Genomic DNA, 21,105 nt, shown 5'->3' with positions numbered 1-21,105 from the left:
GATTACTTCATTAATTGATGAGTCAAATGGAAATTTTGATGTATTTATTGTATCTTTGTATAAGAGTAATGATTCTGTCTGGTAGAAAAAAAAATTTTTTTCAGCATTCTCATTAGCAGTGAAGATTGAGCAAGAGGCTTCCAGGACCCTCTGTCCTAGACAAGTTTTCTCATGTGCTCCAAACAACACATTACACATGTTAAGTTTATAAGGGATTATGTCCAATTTCATTACTTGTTTTATACTATCCAAATAGATACATCATGATTTGATATTTGAACACGGACACATTCTCAAACACTTATTTAGAGAGCTTGCTTAACAAAACATTAAAAACTCAGAAGCACCACAAAAGTACCGTCTATTCATTCATTCACTTAAACTAGATGGTTGTCTCCATGTGGGCAGGGACTGAATTTGTGCCTCTCTAGAGCTTAGCAAGTTCCTGACTTGTGGTAAGCACTGAACACCCGAAATACTAACTACTGAGCCAACGCAATGAACGAATAAGCTTAACTAGCATTTATTAAGCACTTGCTATGTGCCAGGCACTGCTTTAAACATTGTATTTGAATTAGTTTATTTAATTCTCCAACCAGTCTTGCAATGTAAGTATTATTACTATTCCCATTTACAGATAATGTACAGAGAGGTCAACACCTAGCAAGGGGCTAAGCCAGATTCAGGCCCAAGGAGACTGGCTCCGGAGCCTGATGTTGGACACCCGCTATGTGCCAGGCATACTGCTAGGCTCAGGGAGAGAGAGAAAAGACTAAACACAGGCTCTCCTTCAAAGAGGTCATAGTCAAGAAAGGAATGACAAACAATACTGTGATGTGCTGTGACCATTGAGAACACAGTGTGGGGACAGGATTGGCCAGGGGTATGGCTGTCTGCAGAGGGGCCACCTGACCTCAGGGACATTCTGAGTCAACAGTAGTTAATATGTAAAGCTAGGAAAAGGGAAAGGCATTCAGGCCACAGGAACAGTACATGCAAAATCACGGGGCATGGTTGGTCTGAAAACACAAGAGTTCCAGAGGATGGCACATAGGAGTGTAGGGGAGGACAGTGGGAAGTGAGACTGGAGAGCTAAGAGCCAGATCCAGACCTTGGAAAGCCTTCTGAGCTGAGTTGCTGAGGGAGGGAGGGGTTGGGACACTCTTCGGAGGCCTTGTAGGATTTTAACCAAAAGACATTAAACCCAGTACACAGAATTCCCTTCAAGCCACATCCCACCCCAGAGAGTTCCCTAGGAGACCTAGACCAGTTGGGAAATGCAATAGGACTGTGGGTCACACCCAGTGCCACCTGGGAGCAGTGGCTGGGAGTACTCCCTCCCTCACACCCACAACTCCTGCTGCTGTGCTCACCCCCACACACAGCATGGCCACTTCAGGCCCACTCCCTGTCACATTCCCCCTAGAGGGTGAGGCCAGAGAGATGAGAATTAAGCACCCTCCCTTCTTACATCCCTTCCTTGCCCACCCTCTGACTCCACTATCCTAAGCAGCTGCAGAGCCTGGCATACCGTAGGCCCCAGTCAGAGGAAGAACGGGAGACTGGCGCTTCCTGGGGGGGCCAGGGCTCTGGGCTGTACCCTCCCCTCCCAGCGGGCTGAGGCTGGTGATTAGCTGGGTTAATTATATCCAAGCCATTTCCGATTGGCACAAGCCCACCCACCCACAGAGCCTGCCCAGAAGGCGTGCAGGCCGGGCCGAGGGTCGCAATGCCAGGGCGCCAGCGACCCTGGGAGGGGGTCCTGACCCTTGCAATGGCCAAAAGGAGGGTGGTTGTCCTCCCAGCTCCAGGACCTCCTGCCCTCCCCTCACCCCAGGCCTCCTTCTCAACACTTCCTATCCCATCCTCCCTTTTGCATGTCCCCGCACAAATCCCTTTCCTGCCCCTCCTCCTCCAGGTTTGGAATGAAATCATGGGGCTCTGAGTTCCGCACGAGGCCCCTACATAAACACTCTGATTGGGGCTAATTATAAGGGCCAGGTTGGGAGGCTGGAGCCTTCAGAAAGCTTGGCTCTCAAACAAAGGGCCCAGGGCTCAGCCCTCAGCCCAGGCCGGCCCCTCCCCAGGCTTCATTAGGAATAAGGAGGGTCCTGGGCCACAGGCAGTCCTCTCTGAACTCAATCAATAGTTTCTGGGCTTGTTCCATGTCCCAAGTCCCATCTTGTCCTTTCTCCAGGCATCAAATCCGGGCCCTGCCCAGATGGTTTGGAAAGGCTGCAAGCCTGCAGTGGAAGGCAAGGCAGCTGGGGAGGGGCTCTCAGGCAGTGAGGCTGGGGAGGGGGCAGAGTGGGGGGGGGGGGGGGCGGCGCAGGGGAAGCCAGCTGTGACAGCCCTAGCCCTAATTAGCCGGCTTCAAAGCCGGCTGGAGAGAGAGCCCGCCTGCGTGTGTGCCCTGCTCACTCAGGCGGGTAAGACATTTCTGTCCTAATCAGAGGAGAGGCTGGGAGAAAAACACTGCCCACCACCCCCAGGAGCCTCTAGACTGTGAGCTCGAACCCAGAGTCAGGTGCAAAACCTGGGAGCACAGGAAATCATTCTGTTTTGTTAAAATTATCAGCAACAATAGAGTAAAAAGCCCTGAAGAAATGCACATCCTTTGATCTAACGATTCTTTTAGGAATTAGCCTAAGTATCAGGGAGATGCTACAACTTATTGAACTTTTATGTGCTGGCTTTGTGTATACCATCCGATATAATCTTCATGGCAAGTTGCCAGACAGGTACAGCCACCTTTTTACAGATGAGGACAGGGGCTCAGAGGTTAGGAGACTTCCACAGGGCTCATAGCTGGCAATGTCTCATGCCAGAGCCTGTACTCTCTATCATGATCTGCCTGTGTGTCTCTTTTTTGCCTGCTTTTCTCCCTCTACGACAAAGGTATTTACACACTCATTCCACTCTGCTGCACTTGATAATTTGTTACCTTCCAGAGAGGCAGGAATGAGGGAATAATCTGGTTTGGGGGTGTTTCTGGTTTTGTAGACCTGATGGTTTTCCCTCCTGAACTCCGCCCCCCCCCCCCCCCGCCTTTCCATAACATAAGTGATTAGACACTTGAAGGAATACCAGAGTTCCCCCAAGAAGGTGAAGGGTGCCCACTGGAGAAGTGGAGATACCCAGTCATCAGGACTAGAAAATGTCTAAACCAGGAATTGGAAAACTAGCTTGGGGATGGGGCGATGGAGGGGGGCACAGAGAGTTCACCAGCCAGCTAAAGTTACATGCAAAATTGTTTGTTCACCAGAGTCTGCCCATCTTCTCCCAGGAAAAGCTCCAAAGATTTTTTAGGTTCTCAGATGGGTCAGTGGCCCCAGTTTAAAATTCATTTTGAGGAAAGGAAGGGGAGTCCAGAGAAAGAAGGGACCATCTACAGTGAGCAGGTAGATGATCAAAGGCACGATGCCTCTGATATAGCAGAATCTGGGCTCAGCTTCCCCAGACATGGGCCCCATGGCACCCTGGGACGGCATCTCCCCACTTCTGGAATCCAGCCCAGATCTAGGGCCCCAACACCCTATAATACAGAAGTCATCAGCCCCAGATCCTAGTGATCTTCATTCTCTGGGGATGTTCAGAAGAATTTTGTCTTGGAAAACTTTACTGTCCTCTTCTGCGGCTAGTTCTTAAAGGACAATGAGTTTGTAACTAATGGAACCATCTTTAGGAGGGGAGGCTGGGAGCAGGTGTGGAAGAGCCAAAGTCTGATCCACGATCGAGGAGTCTGGAGGTGAAATGCCCTGAACCTAGAGAGCCTGTTGCTCCTTTGTGGGATGGAGTGAGGGTGGGAGGGCAGGTAGAAAGCAGCTGCGTCTGTGATGTGACTGGCCTCAGGTGAAAGGTCTTCCTTTGGGCCCTTGACCCTCCACCAGACAAAGCCTCTCTCTTCCAGAGGGAGGCCTCAACCCACTTACAACTACTCATAGGGTGGCCCAGAACTCTGCAAAAGCAGACCTCTCAGCCCATGTGTTTAACTGTGTTTTCCAATCAAGGCAGTGGAGACCCCTCTCCAGATACGGCAGTGAGCTCAGGTAATCTGCCTTTGGGTCTCTGCTCCAGGCACGGTCTCTCCTAAATTCCCTGCACTTTGGGGTAACACTTCCCTTCCTCTGAGAGCTGATTCATTAAAGCAAGGAGAGCAGCCAGGTGGGACATTCCCCACTACTTTCCATAAGGTAATTAGCCCTTGCCCCCCTCCCCGGCCTTTGGGGAAGGGGAGGGTATCTAGAACTGTCCTGTCCAAAGGAGGCCATTATCATCTACCCTGTCCCCCGCCCCCCCCCATAAAACCTATTTTTTCCCCTTTCTTGGGCCCTCTTCTGCGTTGGCAGGAGACTTTCAGGGAAGGGGGTTAAGAACAGTCTTTACCAAAATTCCCTCTCTCTCACCCCCACTCAGGGAAGGAAAAGAAATCATTGCTGTTAGGCCACCAAGTGTTCCTGCTATCAGCGTGAGGGTCCACTGACAAATGTACCCAAAGCACTAAGAGCTGGGCTCCTGGGCCTTGGGGGGTGGGGGGGTGGGGGGGATGCAGGATGGGCTCTTACCCAAATCTTCAAGAGACCAGTTCTCCTCTTTCCACTGGGTTCCATCTCAGCCACTGCAACCCCCCTCCCTTTCACCATTCTTTCCAGGAGAGGCACTCACAATTTGTAATTTAACTCTTTCCTGCAGCCCTTGCGGGGTTCCTTTAGAATTTTGCAGCAAACGGAGCTCCGGGAGTGACTCCCCTGCCTGCTTCTTTGATAGTTGAGAGAATCTCATGTTGGGCCTTCACACACGTCATCATTTGAGAAAGAGTTAGTTTCAACATATAAGGTTGACCACCCGCACAAACCATTTGGGGGAAGGTTATATATTTTGGGAAGAGGGCTCTGCTGAAATCCCCAGGCTTCATACAATTCCAAACAAAGCCCAACATACGACTTCAATTACCACCAAACATTTCCAGATCCCCTCCCCCAACATAAACTAACACACACAAACACATCGAAGTAGGGGTTCTAACTTACTTTCTCCCTTGTCCCAAAGACTGCCAACAAAGGGTGGTAAGGCACCATTTCCCCCATCATCATTTAGCTAAAAAAAACAAGGTCTGGGGGCAGGGAACCTCTTCTCCACCCCACCCCCAACCAAGTAGGCCAAGGGGAGAGGGAAAGAGGGGGTGTGGTTTGGTTAAACTAATAAAATGTTACAACCCTGTTAAATACAATTAAAGGGCTAGATCTCTAGAAGATAATTAAATGCGTTTATTATGATTATTAGCTTTTAATTTGCACTATTATCAAGAAACAGGCGATGGTGAAAAACTGAGTTATGTGGCATAGTTGTTCCACCCTACCCTTTGGTCTTCAATCCTTTGGAATTAAAATTCTAAAATATTCCAAATAGTTGAGGGAAATGATGTGTATTGGATACGGCAATTCTCTTACCAGCGTCAAAAATACTTTAAGAAAAGTGTTGCCTTTTATTTTGGGGGGTTTAGGGGGAAGATAAGAAACATCTGTTGTAAACATTCTATCAATCTTGTGATATAGAATGTCATGTAAACACTCAACCCCACCCCCACAGCACAAAGAGCCTGCCCAGAGCCTCCTTCCAAAGCAAAGATACCCACCTTTCCCTACCCGGCCTTTCTGGACAAGTTTGAAAAGAAACGTCTTTTGTTAAAGGAAAACTAAAAATCCCACCAGTCCATCAGTCCCCTCCCTCCAACCCAACCCATTTTTATTGCTTTTGGGGAGGAAAATTGAGGCAAAACAAAAAAACAAACAAACAAAAAAACCAAACCCCACACAGAACACACAAACCAACCCGCCAACTTCTAATCTCAGTGCGAGAGAAGATATTCGGTTTGGCGGAGTTGGGGGGGGGGGGTGCCGCGGAAGGAGCCGACTACAGGGGAGACGGGGGAGAGACTCAAGGGCATCTCCAAACGGTTGACTTTTGCGAACTAATGCTCCCCCTGAAAATGGAGGCAGTCAGGATTGATACTCCAGGTAGCAGCGGGGTGGGGTGGGGTGGGGTGGGGTGGGGGTGAGGGGTCGGGAGTGGTTTTGTTTCAAAACACTTTTCCACAAAGCACTACAAAGCACTTTCTGCCCACTCCAAGCGCCTGGGGGCAGCCAGCTGAAAAGAAGTAAAGTCAAAGAGGAGAAAGATCTTCCGGCTTGCAGGGGAGCAGGCCACAGGGGTGAGGGTCATTCCACACCCCATCTCGCCCTATCCATCCCCACCATCCCACTGGCGGGTTTGGGTTCCCCCCACCCCCCACGTCTTCATCTCTTTTAGGAGTGCTCCAAAGATGGAGTGAAGGGGACAGGGCACGTGGGAAGAGAAAGGGAAAGGGAATAAAACCAGAAGAATCCGAGTCTTGTTCAAAAATACCCAACAGCTTCCACAGGCCCAGCGTCAGCGAGAAGGCTCACGTATTTGGCTTTGGGAGTTGAATGTAACCAACTTCCAACTCCTCGCGGCAAACACCTCTTCCAGCAGGCCCAGCCCTGCCAAAACCCACAACACTAACCCAAGTAGGAGATGGTGTTTGCAAGGGCACTGAAGAAAGGCGAGGGCCCCCTTAAACGCCTCCCTCCCCTCATTCCTCAGCCCTGGCGCCCCTTGCTGCTCCTTCTCCGCGCCCCCCCCCCCCGTTTTTCTTTTAAATAGAAAATATATAATTAAATTTACAGACTATTTACAGTTTTAATTACAAACCTGATGGGGGTGTTGAACAGAGAATTCTCTTTAAAAAGCAACCTAAAAAAGAAACGGTTTCGATTGTTCTTTATTTAAAAAAATAAAATAAGGAGTCTGTAGGAGGCCCCCCCGGGCAGAAGCAAGCGCGGCGCGGGTGGCCTGGGGACGCGCGGCGGCGTAGGGACACCCCCTCACACGGTGGTCTCGCCGTGCCGGCTGTTGGTGAGACGGGTGTAGAACTTCCTCCACGAGTGCAGCGTCTTGCCGGACCAGATCCAGAAGCCCGACGTGATGCCCACGATGAGCGTCATGAGGTATTTGATCATGTAGACGGTGAAGTCGGGTGACATGCGCGGCGTGTAGTGCGCCGGGCACGGGATGGCCAGGCTCTTGCAGTGCTGGCTCACCCACGAGCGCTCCCAGTGCTCTCGAAAGGCCTGCTCGTAGAAGTAGCAGGCGATGACGATGGTCGCAGGCACGGTGTAGAGCACCGAGAAGACGCCGATGCGCACCATGAGCCGCTCCAGCTTCTCTGTCTTGGTGCCGTCGTGCTTCATGATGGTACGGATGCGGAAGAGTGACACGAAACCAGCCAGGAGAAAGGACGTGCCTATGAACAGGTACACGAAGAGCGGCGCCAGCACGAAGCCCCGCAGCGGGTCCAGGCTGTTGAGGCCCACGAAACACACGCCGCTCAGCAGGTCGCCGTCAATCTGGCCCATGGCCAGGATAGTGATGGTCTTGACCGCCGGCACGGCCCACGCGGCCAGGTGGAAGTACTGGGAGTTGGCCTCGATGGCCTCGTGGCCCCACTTCATGCCCGCCGCCAGGAACCAGGTGAGAGACAGGATGACCCACCAGATGGAACTGGCCATACTGAAGAAGTACAGCATCATAAAGAGGATGGTGCAGCCCTCCTTCTTGGTGCCCTGCACCACTGTGCGGTAGCCGTCCTCGGAAAAGCGCTCGTTACACACGACGCGCTCCTGGAGCACGAAGCCCGCGATGTAGGCCACCGAAACCATAGTGTAGCAGCCGGACAGAAAGATGATGGGTCGCTCCGGGTAGCGGAAGCGCTGCATGTCTACCAGGTAGGTAGTGACGGTGAAGAAGGTGGAGGCGCAGCACAGCACCGACCAGGTGAGGATCCAGAGACGCGCGAAGCGCGTCTCCTCCTGAGAGAAGAACATGGAGCCGTCGGGCCGCGCCGGCTCACAGGGCGCCGCGCAGTCGCGCTCGCCCAGAAACTTGTAGCTGAGATAGGATGGCACCTTGAGGACGCGCGGGCAGTGGAAAGGGTGCTCCAGCGTGGCGTAGCGCGGGGGCGAGCCGCCGCCGCCCGGGCCGCCCGGGGTGCCCCCGGCACCCGGCTGCAGGCCAGGCGGAGGCGCGGTAGTGAGCAGCGCGGGCGTGCCGTCTTCGGAGTGGTTTTGGCCCACGCAGATCTGCTCCGCGCCGTGGCGCGGAAAGTGCTCGCAGCGCAGGCGCTCGGGCCACTGGAAACCGAACTTGTTCATGAGCGCCTCACAGCCCTGGCGCGCGCGCTCGCAGATGGAGCGGCACGGCGGGATGGCCTGCTCCAGCACGGTGCACACGGGTGCGTACATGGAGCACAAGAAGAAGCGCAGTTCGGGGGAGCACTGCACCTTCACCAACGGGTAGAACTGGTGCACCTCCAGGCCCGCGTCCTCCTGGTTCGTATGGCCCAGAAGGTTGGGCATGATGGTCTGGTTGTAGGCGATGTCCGTGCACAGCGGGATGGAGATGGGCTGGCAGAAGCCGTGGTCTGGGATGGAGATGCCCTTCTCCCCGTGGAACTGGGCCGGCCCGGCGGCGGGCAGCAGCAGCAGCGGCAGCAGCAGGCGGGGCAGGGCGCTGCGGGGCCGCATGCTGGCCGCCGCCCCCCACTCGGCTCCCGGGCGCCCCCCCGCCCCCGCCCCCAGGCCCGAGACCGCGCGCCTTCCCAGCCGCCGCCGCCGCCGCCTCGCTGCCGCCTCCCGCGCCTCTTTGCAAAGTTTGCTGGCGGCTGCAGAGTTGGGGAGGCCGGGCGGGGGAGGGGGGCGGCGCGCCTGCCGGCTCGCTCGCCGCGGTCCGACTGAGCCGCCGGAGACACCGCGCGCTGCTTGCCCTCTCTCCTCTTCTTCCTCCTCCTCTCGCCTCTCCCCTCCCTTCTCCGCCCAGAGACTCCTTTGTGCCTTCCTCCAGCCCTCACCTCGGCCTCTCCGATCCCAATTAGTCGGTTTCAAGGGGGCCCCCGCCACCGGCCCCGCCCTCCTCTCAGCCCCCCAAAAAAGGGATCCTTGAAACCGCCCCGTCGAGCGCTAAGCACCATCCCAAAATGTGCTCTCGGCCAATCAGATTTAAACTCCAGGACCAGGCCCGAGGGCTGGATTGGTCGACCACAACATAATGAGATCAGAAACCAGATGCCAACAAAACTTCCCCCCCCCTTTTTGCTTTTTAAAGAGACAAGCTATTATTATATTAAGGGCTGTTTGCCCAGCACGGGATTTCTCCGGAGTCGCGGCGGCGAGATTCGGAGACACACATTCTCCAGAACTGCGGCAGACTCAAGCCACTCAGCCCTGGATCATTCTTCTTCTGGGGGGCCAAGGCGGTCTCCGGCGTAGGGCCACTTTAAATCCTTACCTCCGCCCCTGCTCCTAGAACCCCACCTATTCCAGTCCAATTTTTCAAATCAACTGAAAAATCTCAAGTTTAAAGTGTTTAACAAGAGAGAAAAACTTAAGAAACTAGCAGTACACAAAGACTTTTCTCTCAACCCCGTCTCAAGGAATCCAGACAAAAGTTTCACTTCACGCCTTACGTAGACCCCAAGGAGTTTGTCTTACCCCTCCCCCCCTTAAACACACCCTTCAATAACCCTCTGAAAAATGAGAGCCTGTCTCTTTAAGAGGCTCTTAAAGGGGCCTGGACTCCGGGGCGTAATTGCCCCGTAGCGAGCACAAAGGAGCCCATTATGGTTCTTTGTGTTCGGTGGCACCTCAAAGTGAGAAAACTCAGGAACTTAGAGGCCCAGAGCTGGAGGATTGGGGCGGGGGTTGAAGGGGGCGAGGTGAAGGAGAATGGCCCAGAGCTCCGGCTTCTCCCTCCTCCTTCTTCCGAGGCAAATCTTAATTATGCAAAGTAAAGTTTAGTTGCCATAACGAGGAGGTCTTAATCGAAAGTTAATGGTGGGGGGTGGGGGGTGACGGGCAGTTTTGAGTGAGGAGATGACTCTCTTAGACCGTTTGGGGGAATTTTCCTCCTTTCTCCCTACCTCTGCCTCCGCCCCCTAAAAGCTTCCAGATACAGCCTCCTGGGAGAGAGGGAGCTTTACCCAAACCTTAAGTGATTCCACACTGGAAAGAGGTGGCGTGTGTGGCGAGAGAGAGGCTGGGGGCGGAGGGGGGGGGGGTGGCGTTGTGGAGGATTACCCACCCCTCCCCCCATCTCTCACCTGGTTGGGGATGTGTAGTAGGCTAGAAGGGTTCCTACTAGTTTAGCAAGGTCTTTTTTTTCTCCTAGGATGTTAAATTTGGGAAGAGGTTTGGGGGGGAGGATGGGGGGATTTGCATGTAAATCTCCAGGGCCTGATGCTGGATGATGGATCAATTATTTCTGTTGTCTCTCCGGAGGGAAAGGCGGGGCGGGGGGGGGGGGGGGGGGGAGTGGCATTTAAAAAGAAGAAAGAAAATTGAGTTTTGGAAACCCTTTTGCTTCTCAGTACAAACCAAATCCTCCCAGCCTGGCGAGCTGTTTCCTGCTCCGTTCTAGAAAAGGATTGCTTTAAAAACAACGACAAAAGAAATTTGAGAGACGGAAAGAAGAAAGGAATAGGTGGGCAGAAGAAAAAAAATTCTAAGTAGATACATACAATACATCCAGGTCTGACAGGATTCTTTTTTTTTTTTTCTGGATTGAATGATAAACAGATTTTCAAGTTATTTACAACATAAAAGTGTTCCTTATCGGACCCTGGAGAAGTTGCCTTTTCGCTACTTTAGGAAGAATATTTTCCTTCAGAATCAGAGGCATGCACCTTCACTCTCCATTCCATTTCCAGTCCCCCCCCAACCCCCCACCCCAAGACCACTTGGTCGCAGAGCTGGCTGGGGATGGGACAGTTGTACTCTAGGAGGCCGGAACCACACCTGAGGCGCTGCTCCTTCGGATCTCCCCTCCTAGTGTACATCCCAGCACATCTCCAGAGCTGGGACCAAGCCTGTGAGCAGAGCAGTGAAAACAAAAATGAGTTAAGACAGGTTCCTACTCTCCACTCAGGAAGCTCACCGTCTGATAGGAAATTGAGAGTAAATCTCCAATAGAAACGCGGCATCTTCAATTTCCTTCCACGACAAACTTGTTTTCCTGCCCTAGGGCCAGTTTTGAGTGACAGTTATCCTTTGGCCAGCCGCCCCCACAAAGGGGGAGCTGGAGGAGGAAAAAAGAAATAATAGACATTCTTTCATTTACCCAGAAAACCAGTCATCCCTTCAACACACTTTTATCGAATCTTCTAATTTCAAACCACTCTGGGAGGTGTTGTAGGCAACACAGGAGGAAATGGCAGCAGCCCTTTGCCCTTCAAGAGTTTATGGCGTCTCGAAGGAAGAGTGATTCTACTAAGACCTTACACGTAGCTAGCATTTTTCCATGAAATAAGAAATCACGACAATTCATGATTACTCTTGCCTTTCACGTGAAGGTCTGGAGTGTGAACAGGACCAGAACCTGTATCTTCAGATTTCGGGTGTATCCACAGCACTCTCACGTCTACCCACGGGTCTATCCGTACAGCACTTACTATATACAAACGTTTACACAAAGCCACCTTTCAACTACAGATTTGTAACTAAAAGAAATTAATAGATTCTCTCAGTTTAAACACTATATGATGTCATTTGATAGATACAGCACTTAGTTCTGATTGCTTTTTAATTAGTTTGAGCGTTGACCTGGACCTGATCCCTAACTCAGATAGTCATTTTACTTTTTTGAACCTTAGTTTCCCCATCTGCAAAGTGGGAATGAGTCAACAGATTTTTAAAACATGAGACTACACATCCAAAGCAATTTCAGAATGACAAGAATACATTTTGTAATCATTAAGAACCTTTCCGGGCGCCTGGGTGGCGCAGTCGGTTAAGCGTCCGACTTCAGCCAGGTCATGATCTCGCGGTCCGTGAGTTCGAGCCCCGCATTGGGCTCTGGGCTGATGGCTCAGAGCCTGGAGCCTGTTTCCGATTCTGTGTCTCCCTCTCTCTCTGACCCTCCCCCATTCATGCTCTCTCTCTGTCCCAAAAATAAATAAACGTTGAAAAAAAAATTAAAAAAAAAAAAGAACCTTTCAAAACAAGAAGTTACATGAATTAAATGTTTATTCAGCAAACATCCTTGGAGACACAGGGTAACTGCTACCATTTATTGAGCTCCTACTGAGCACTGCACATACATTATGTGTATCCCTACAAAGTAGGTATTGCATTCTTTTTATGGATGAAAAATCTACAATTAAAAATAAAATAATTGGGGCACCTGGGTGGCTCAGTCGGTTAAGGGTCAGACTTCAGTTTAGGTCATGATTTCATGGTTGATGGGGTCAAGCCCTGCTTAGGGGTCTGTGCTGACAGCTCGGAGCCCGGAGCCTGCTTTGGATTCTGTCAGTCTGTCTGTCTGTCTCTCTCTCTGCCCCTCCCCGGCTTGTGCTTTGTCCCTCTCTCAAAAATAAGTATTAAAATTTTTTTTAATTATTAAAAAATAAAATAAAATAATTAATTAATTAAAGATGAAGAATCTGACCTTAGGTGAGATTTGACAACTTTCTCAAGGTCCCACAGTAAGTGTCAGAGCTGAGATTTAGATCCAGGCCTTCTTGGCTCTTAAAGCTGGCTACTGTCTCCTACACCACACAGCCCCTAACGTGTATAAGAATTGTGTGCTTTTATGCACTTAACAACTATGTATGAAAAACAACAACTCTGTATTGGTCACCAGGCCCAACCCCTGTTCCTGTGGAGCTTCCATTCTAGTGATCAGCACTCACATTTATCACATAGTCTCTTACATGGATGCAAAATTGCCACAGGATTCACTGCTATGGAGGGAAAGTCTATGCTGGGATAGCACAATGGAGGAGGGAATCTGAGTTGGGGAGGGCAGTGGAGGACTGTGTAATTGTGGGGAGGATTAAATAGGATGAGGTAAAGACAGCCCAGATCTGCAGGGCCTTGCAGACCATACGTAAGGTGCTAGGTGTAGAAATGTGAACCCACCATCTCCAGGCAGGGATAGGCATTGCAAACAGAGGGAATGGCGTGTCCGAGAGCGTGGTGGAGGACATGGCAGGAGCACAAGTATGCACATATTTTGGCCCTGTTAGAGCCCTGTGTACATCTGTGTGCATCACATCTGGGAGAGTGATGGCAAAGGAGATAAGCAGGGACCTTAGATATTGTGCACCGAATCTGGACTCCTGCCGATGGAGATGCTCTGAAGTGTGGGGAAGGGAGACAGTCACGCTTAAGCTTTAGATAGTGCATTTGGGGAGCCCTGGGCAACATGACTTGGCTGAGTCAGGGATACCAGTTAGGAATAGATTGCAAAGTCCAGGCAAGAGATGGTGAGGGCATCATTTGGACCAAAGCGGTGTCGTTGGAGAGAAGTAAGGGAGGAGGCCCACCAAGGTTTCTGACCTAGATGCCCTGATGTCATTAAGGAGGCTAGGAAATGCAGGGACCGGGTGGATAATGAGCATAGTCGAGCCAGTCCAAGCTGATGGTCCAAGGGAAGGTGTCCAGAACGCAGGTGGATATTCTAAGTCAGGGCCCAGGAGGGAGCTCTGGGCTAGATTTAGATCTGGTGGCTGTAGCCTATGATTGTGGCTGTAAGAGTAGTTGAGATCACCTAGGGGAGGCAGATTGGATGGGAAGACCGAAATTTCGGAGATGCCAACGTTGAGGACCATGGGCTGAGGAGGAGGGAGACTGAGAAGGAGTGGTGGGGCCAGAAGAGAGATTCCAGCCAACATGTGAATGTCACAGATTTGTTTCTTCTGAGCCTGAGAGCCTCAAGTCAGAATTTTTGTTTACCTTGTTTCAGTTGTGACAATGAAATGAGGTAGAGCATGGCACTAACTTGACCTGATGCTAGGCTACAAGCTTGAAAAATAATAGCGATTGTTCTTAATTCAACAAATTATTGAGCACCTACTATATGTAAAGCAGCCGACGTCTGTAGAGACCTATGCTCCAGCTTCAGGAAACTTCGAGTCTAGGGGGCAACAGTCTGCCACCTGCTGCTGAGAGGGACTGCTGTTCAGCCCTGAGGAACATTCTGGTTGGTCTTGGGCTCCTCCTGTAGGCCGGGAGCCTAAGTGTCCCCAGTGCACAGTGCCAGTGCCACTTCTCCAAATCTTGAGGCACTGCTGTGCCTCAATTGTCTCTCCACCTACAAATCTGATATCTGGAATGATTGTTGAGTGCCCCCGCTGCCATGACACCGTGCACCCCGTTTCGCGGGATGGTCTGCTAGAGCAGAAATCTCAGCCTGATGGGAGAATAGAGCACATAGCCAGTGGAAAGGAAAGAAACCTGGTCTGGGGCTCAGAATGTCTGGGCTGCAGCCCACATCTGCTGAGTGACCTTGGGTAGGTCACCTTTCCTTCCTTAGCTTCAGCTCCCTCATCTGTATAAAGGGATCATAAAAACATTTCTTGATTTTACCTTTGGGCCAGATATGGGGAGCTGTGGGAATAGTATGTTCGGATCATGGAAACTGCCCTCGCTCGAAAGGCTTGTGTGTTACAGATAAGTGAAAGACCGCCAGTTGGCAATATCCAACACACCGCAGGCCTGCTCAGAGCACAGGGATCTTCTCTCAGCTAAGGAAACCTTAGCTCATCGGCCCTGGTAAGGTTAGGCATCTTTTCCTTGTTTCCTCAATCCTGTTTAGGAGGGAAGGGCTGAGGAAGAGAACACAATTTTAGATACTTTGAATCGTCAACGGTTTTATTCTCTAAGCAAAAATACTCCCGATGGGGAAAACAGGTTTGAGCTATCAGAGTCTACTTGGCCACCCCTCCCCCAACCCACAAAGTATTCGTCTCTGCTGTGCAAGAATCTTCCTTTTCTTCCTTTCTCCCAGAGTCTGGCCACCAAGACCTGGAATCCACCTTCAGGTGAGACGTCGAATTTCCTCTTCCAGAACTTTGTTCTCCATTGAGCTCTCAGGGAACCAGCCCTTAGAAATGGGCCTCAGAAAAAATCAGGCCTAGGACTCCCAGAGCCCCCATTCCCTGCCCACTTGGAGGTCCCCTTTTGGGGTACTTCACCCCACCCCCTGCCAATTTCCAAGGCTGCTCCGGGCTCTGGGGACAGAGGAGGAGGGCGATGTGGCAGAGTATAGCTGTTAGCCCTTTATCTCTCTAGCACCCTTCCCCAAGGTCTCTGGATGGCAAAATGGGCCATAAAGGATTAAACAGATATAACAGATGATCTATTAATTAAGGACTTTAATTCGCCCAGGCCTAGGCCAAGCAAGAGTAAGGTGCCGGAGGCTGCTCAGAGCAGACTGGGGAAAATGAAGCTGAAAAATCAGTGCTGAGTTTGGTTAGTGCGGTTCTTGGGGGAGACTCTGCCTTCTCGGTCCAGGAAATAAGTGTCTCTGGGAATGAATGAGTCAGATATTTTGTCTCCTGGAACCTTCTAGAACCTAATGCCAAAAGGAGAGGAATGGGAGTGCCTGAATCATAGACTTGTGGATGTGGAGGAGTCAGTCATCAGGGGTGATGGGGGTGGGGGATGCTCACGTGGGGAAGGATGACCAAGATAGGTTTGCTTCCCAGGTGGGGTTTCCTCTTGTTCCCATAGGGCACACGTTTCTGTTACTGGCTGCACCCCATCTCCTAACTTCCTGTATCTTTTCCCTCTCATTCTTCCTTTCTTTTCACTCTCCCTTGCCCCCTTCACTTCTCCCAGAATTTCTCTCATTTTCCTCCAGGCTGGGCCACCTCACCCCCTCCCCCTTCTCTTTCCTGTAACTTAAGCTGTAGTTGGGAGTTGGAGGAGCTGGGCTGGTTTGAAAGGAGGCCCCACTGCTTTTCAGGGAGGAATTGAAACCGTGGAGCTGGGGGTGAGGGGGTGAGGGGAGGCAGAGGGGGAGGGGGCGGCTTGAGAAATCAAAGCGGCTGCAGCTCCATCTGGGAAACCAACTTTGATTTACTAGCAAGGACCTGGCTCTCTAACACCCCCCCCCCTTTCCCTGGACTTTGCTTTGTGGTGATAACTGGGGGCTGGGAAGTCTGACTCCCTCCCCCAGCCTGAAAGCCTGTTCTTCTCCTGGGAGAACCAGCCCAAGGGGGAAGGCCCAGGGGACCCTGGCTAAATAGGGCTGCTGAAGCTTCTAAAGGGGGCCCTGTGTGTCAGGAGCTGGGTGTGGAAGGGTACCCCTGGGGAGGAAGGAGGAAGTGTCCTCAGTGCAGGCTGTGAGCCCCACAGACTTGGCCCCGCTCTGGCTCGAAGTGACACTCTCCCCAGGGATGGGGCGCTGGGCTGGGGGCGCTGCCAGGAGAAGGCCAGGTCTTCTTCATGTCTGTGGCCTTGCCCTCTGAACTGGCTGGGGGTGGGGGTGGGGGGGGAGGCTGGGGCCTGGGAGTGGCGAGTAAGAACCAAGAAAAGAAAATGAGAAAGAAAAGGAAAATCTATGTTAATCGATTGTTTTGTGTTGAGATTCAGTGTGGGTTATGGACAACGCTGGCTTCGAGTGGGGACTCCAGGCCACTCTGGATGGCAGGGCCAGCCAGCTCTCTCCTCCCTCTCCTGTCCCCTGTTTCTGTTTCAGCTTGCTCCTTTTCTGTCAAATCCTTGAACCCCCCAGGGTTTAAGGCACTGTCTGACCTCTGCTATCAAAATAGGGTCCCAAAGGTCCTGAACACCAGTGCCGGGGGCTGCAGGGAGAACACAGTGAGCCACAGCTCCAAGAGATGCTTGTGCTTGTCACTGACTGACCACCTAGTTCTTCCTGGGTGGTTTTTTTCGGGGGTGGGGGATGCGTTAAATCCCTAGACTCCTGGGTTCCAGCAGAGCCCCCTGCCCCTGCACTCCCACTATCACTGGTATTTTTCAGGGTTCAAGCATCCGGTCTTTAGAACTAGCTCTCAGGAAGGAGAAGAAGGCGCTAACTGGGCTAACTGTGCCCCAGACAAATGGAACCTTTTCAGAGCTCACTGTACTATGTGGAATTGCCCATCAGAGCTCCTGTCCCAGGACAATGTTCCTAAAAGCCTAGGGTCCACATCCATCAGAATCACAGAAGAAGGGGCACTGGGGCAGGATTTTCCTATTAGAAATACAGATTCCTGGGTCCTGCCGATGATCAGAATTGATAATCCCCAAGTGATTCTTATGCACACGCCAGAGCTTTCTGCTTTCCAGAGCCCTCGATTAGCTTTCAGAGCCTTGCTTCATCTTGGCAGCTGCCCAGTCTTGCCCCGTCCCCCACTCCAAACCCATTCAACAACCTTTCAAACTCTAACCCCAACGTAGCTTTCCAGCATTAACTTCTACCCCCACTGCCCCAGTGTGTGGACAAGATGGACCGGCCCCCAGCATCCATTCCCGCCTCCTTCTAGTACCTTCCAGCACTTGCAGAGGTTGGAAAGCCAAGAAACTCATCTCTTAGCTTTCCTCGCAGCTAAAGGTCTGGATGCAAAGTGCATTGTTCCGGACTTGAAAGTTGGGAGGGTGATGAGACTGCATTCTTGTTGCTCTGCTATTTCTGCTGGCAGGCCAGCCCCTGGAGATGGGGTCTTCCTGCGGCAGCACCCACAGTGTTCAGTGTCTGGGACGGTGGTGGAAGCCTGGCACCGATTCCTGTGGAGCTTTGGGGTTGCATCCATGATATTAGTTCCAGCCGTAGCCTCTTCATTCTCCCTTCCCCCCGACTGCGGCAGAGGTAGGGGCTCCTACTGGACCATCCTTTCTGGGGCTTCATTATAAAGTCCTGCTTTTCCAGTCCATCTAACAATTTGGCAGGCACCTATTTCCCCGTGGTCTTCGTCTGCTTGGACGCCAAAACCAAATGCCATAGACCAAATGGCTTAAACAACAGAAATTTATTGTCTTTGTTCTGAAGGTCCCAGATCAGGTTGCCACATGGTTGCGTTCTAATGAGGTCTCTCCTCTGGCTTGCAGGTGGCTGTTTTCTCCCTGTGTTCACAAGGCCTTTCTCTGTCAAGAGAGAAAATTTAAACTTAATTACCTCCTGAAAGCTCTGTCTCTAAATATATTCACACTGAGGGTTAGGGCATCAACATACGAATGAGGGGACACAGGTCGGTTCATAGCACCTTCTACATAAAGCACCTAGGGGCGCCAGGGTTGCTCAGTAGGTTGAGCATCTTTTCTTTTTATTTTTTTTTTAATGTTTATTTACTTTTGACAGAGAGAGAGAGAGAGAGACAAGAGCATGAGCAGGGGAGGGGCAGAGAGAGAGGGAGACACAGAATCCAAAGCAGGCTCCAGGCTCTGAGCTGTCAGCACAGAGCCTGACGCGGGGCTCGAACTCACAGATCTCGAGATCATGACCTGAACCGAAGTCGGATGTTCAACCGACTGAGCCACCCAGGCGCCCCTAGGTTGAGCATCTTGATGAGGTTTTGGGGTGATGACAGGGGGTGGGGGGCGTCCGGAGCCGAAGGCCAAGAAACAATTCTTGAAGACGTCTTTGGTGCAAAAAGGTGATTTTATTAAAGCTCGGGGACAGGACCCATGGGCAGAAAGAGCTGTGCTGGTGTTGTGAGGGGTAACTTGTTGTATACCCTCAGGTTGTTAGGTTGGGTCCCTCAAGGTTAGAGACACCGTAAGTCTCTAAGGAATTTTGGAAGCAAGGTTTCTAGGACCTTGAGGGTCTAGCTGTTGTAAAGAAGATGCCATTTATTACCGTTCAGTAAAACCTCAGTCATGAGACCCTTCAGACGTGTATCAGAGCGCCAAAAGCTTGGAGTATGATTGCCAGCATATATCTTGGGGGAGTTGAGATAAAGGAAGTCTCCAGAGGAATTTTTATATGTTGATGTAGACCTATAGGATCCTGGGGGAGGGGGTTCAGGATAATGTTAAGCCAAAATTCCCTTTTGCCCTTGCCCGTAGCGAAGTGTCATCACTGAGGCAGCTGAACTCCTAGAGGGAGGTCTCTCTGCCTGTTTCAAGGACTCATCAGGGGCTGTAGGCAGTAAGGGAATTTAACTTTTCCATTACCTTTGTTTCCCACATCACCATGGCAAGCACTCCAACCCCCTTCCATCTTGATGAGGGTGATATTGGGGCTCTAGAAAACAGAGTCTATAGGTTTCTGGAGATTAGGCTATGGATAAGGTTGCCTTTTTCTTACTGTTTACTAAGTGATCTGTAAACTGAAGGAGACGCCTGTCCTGCACGACCGTGATCTCTATCAGTCAACCATTTGCTATCTTTCCTTGCTCCTGTTCTTGGGCAGCCAGGGGTGTCCCACATATGACACACATCCCACGGGGCAGGGGTGGGGGTGGAGGTGCTGTTAGCCTGTGCTTTGCCCTCAGCTTGCTCCAGGCTCCCTCATCAGTATGACTCTTGATTTCGCTCAGGTCATGATCTCATGGTTCATGAGTTCCAGCCCCACCTTGGGCTTTGCACTGACTGGGCAGAGCCTGCTTCGGATTCTCGGTCCCTCTCTTTCCCTGCCCTTCCCCCACTCATTCTCCCTCTCCCTCTCTCTCAAAAATAAATAAACATTAAAAAAAAAAAAAAACCCTCCTAAAATGGTCTTTGTTTCTTGCACCAAATCCTGCCTTCACCTATGAACTAGACAGCACAGCTGGTACTTTCATACTCTAAGTACTTGCTCCACTGGTTCCACCCTTGTAAATCCTTTAAGATCCCTTCCTGTAGCACTTCTCTGGGTGACTGTTTATCTTGTGGCATTTAGCACTTGGTATGTCTGACTACCCCCAACTCACAATAAGACAGTCTCTTGAGGGCAGAGACTGTATCTTAGTTTTTGTGCATACCCTAGTGCTTATAAGAGGTGGCATATAATAGGTGCTCAGTAAACATCTGTTAAGTGAATCGATGCCCTCTATAAATAGGACAGGGACTGAAGAACTCCCTAAGGTGGGCAGTTGAGAGATCCAAGCATCCTGCCTGGACACCAGTCCAATGCCCATAACCCTGACTGCTTTGCCCATCTCTGGAACCCACATTTAGGGAGGCAAGAAGCTAAGCTCTGAGGAGAAGTAAGCAAGCCAGGCTTCTAGGTCCAGGTTTCCATCCTCCAGTTTTGGCAAGATTATCCAATTTCTTGAAGCCATACTGAATTGTAAATATGTTCTGGTCCCCGATCCGAGAAGTGAAGGTAAAAAACAAATTTGATATGATGGTGGGAACCCATGAAGCGGCCCCGGGGAGACCAAAGCGCTCAGGTCCTGGCCTTGGTACTTACTACCTCTCTGGCCTTCAGTGAATCATTTTGCTTCTCTGTCAGTTTCTCTATCTGCAGAACGGGTACGATAAATCTGCATTGTTCCCTTGAGGCGAGGAGTGAACAAGAAAATGGATCTGTATTGACAGCTGCTTTGGGAAAGGAAGTTTAGGGTGGTACGTGCTATTTTGTAACCTGGAAGCAAATGTCAAACATAGATCACCCAGAGAGGCCTGAACACAGGCACATGAGACAGACTTACTCGCGGGGCAGCATGCTTGGGGCCGAGCACTGGACTCCACAGGCGGAGAGAGGAGGTTTGAATCTCAGCTCTCTACTTCATTACTACCTTCCCTGGACAGGCCACTTGAGCTTTCTGGAGCTCAGACTCTTCATCGGAAAGAGAGGGGTGTGAATCTGCTCTCTCATGGACACTCAATACAAGTCTTTAGTATTTGTTTTCCTCCTCTCCCTAGATGAGGTAGAGGTGGCCAGGAGGAAAAAAATTGGGGCAGGTGTCAGACTCCTAAGACCTCAGGGGTTTGGGAGGCTTCCTCCATGGCTGGGTCACCTCTGAGTAACCCGTGAGGAATTCTGTGGCCTAAGATCTGGCAGTAGGGACACATACTGGAGGGACACATACACTAATGCTGGATTCGGCAAAAAACCTACAGCAGATTTCAGTTTGGGGGACAAAGTAACAAGTCTTCTTTGAGGCTGGTTCTGACTCAGTCACTCTCCAGGCATCCCTCTTTTGATACTCTCCCCAGCTCTTCCGGAGGGTGAGCACCCCAAAAGGCAAGAAACTCATTAGGAAGCAAAGAAAGAGATCAGACCTCAGCTGAGCTCTCCTCTGAATGTCTCCTTTTGTTGGGAGGGGCACTGATGTGGAGGCAGCTTGAGGGAGGGGGGACCCCAAGGATGGAATTGGGAGGG

The 21,105-nt window shown here is 51.2% G+C and overlaps 2 protein-coding genes and 1 long non-coding RNA gene across 5 annotated transcripts in view; 1 reads left to right on the top strand and 2 right to left on the bottom strand.

Moving 5' to 3' along the window:
• Positions 1–21,105, top strand: part of LOC121045105 (uncharacterized) — a 100,488-nt gene that overhangs the window by 61,878 nt on the left and 17,505 nt on the right. The window lies entirely within an intron of this gene.
• On the bottom strand, positions 6,701–9,171 carry FZD2 (frizzled class receptor 2). Its single transcript, XM_040497799.1, has one exon. It carries the CDS (start codon positions 8,601–8,603, stop codon positions 6,906–6,908), a length of 1,698 nt encoding a protein of 565 aa, XP_040353733.1. The 5' UTR covers positions 8,604–9,171; the 3' UTR covers positions 6,701–6,905.
• Positions 16,529–21,105, bottom strand: part of LOC121045103 (uncharacterized) — a 32,402-nt gene continuing 27,825 nt past the window's right edge. For both annotated transcript variants that reach the window (XM_040497801.1, XM_040497800.1), the window contains one exon: positions 16,529–17,942. In XM_040497801.1, coding sequence (XP_040353735.1) covers positions 17,752–17,942 — 191 coding nt within the window. In that variant the 3' untranslated portion in view covers positions 16,529–17,751. The remainder of the gene's footprint in view (positions 17,943–21,105) is intronic.

This window comes from Herpailurus yagouaroundi, unplaced genomic scaffold, assembly GCF_014898765.1.
Source record: "Herpailurus yagouaroundi ecotype Mexico unplaced genomic scaffold, PumYag 189, whole genome shotgun sequence".
Taxonomy (NCBI): domain Eukaryota; kingdom Metazoa; phylum Chordata; class Mammalia; order Carnivora; family Felidae; genus Herpailurus; species Herpailurus yagouaroundi.
Note: the sequence above shows the minus strand (reverse complement) of the source record. Positions and strands in the feature narration are given on the sequence as shown.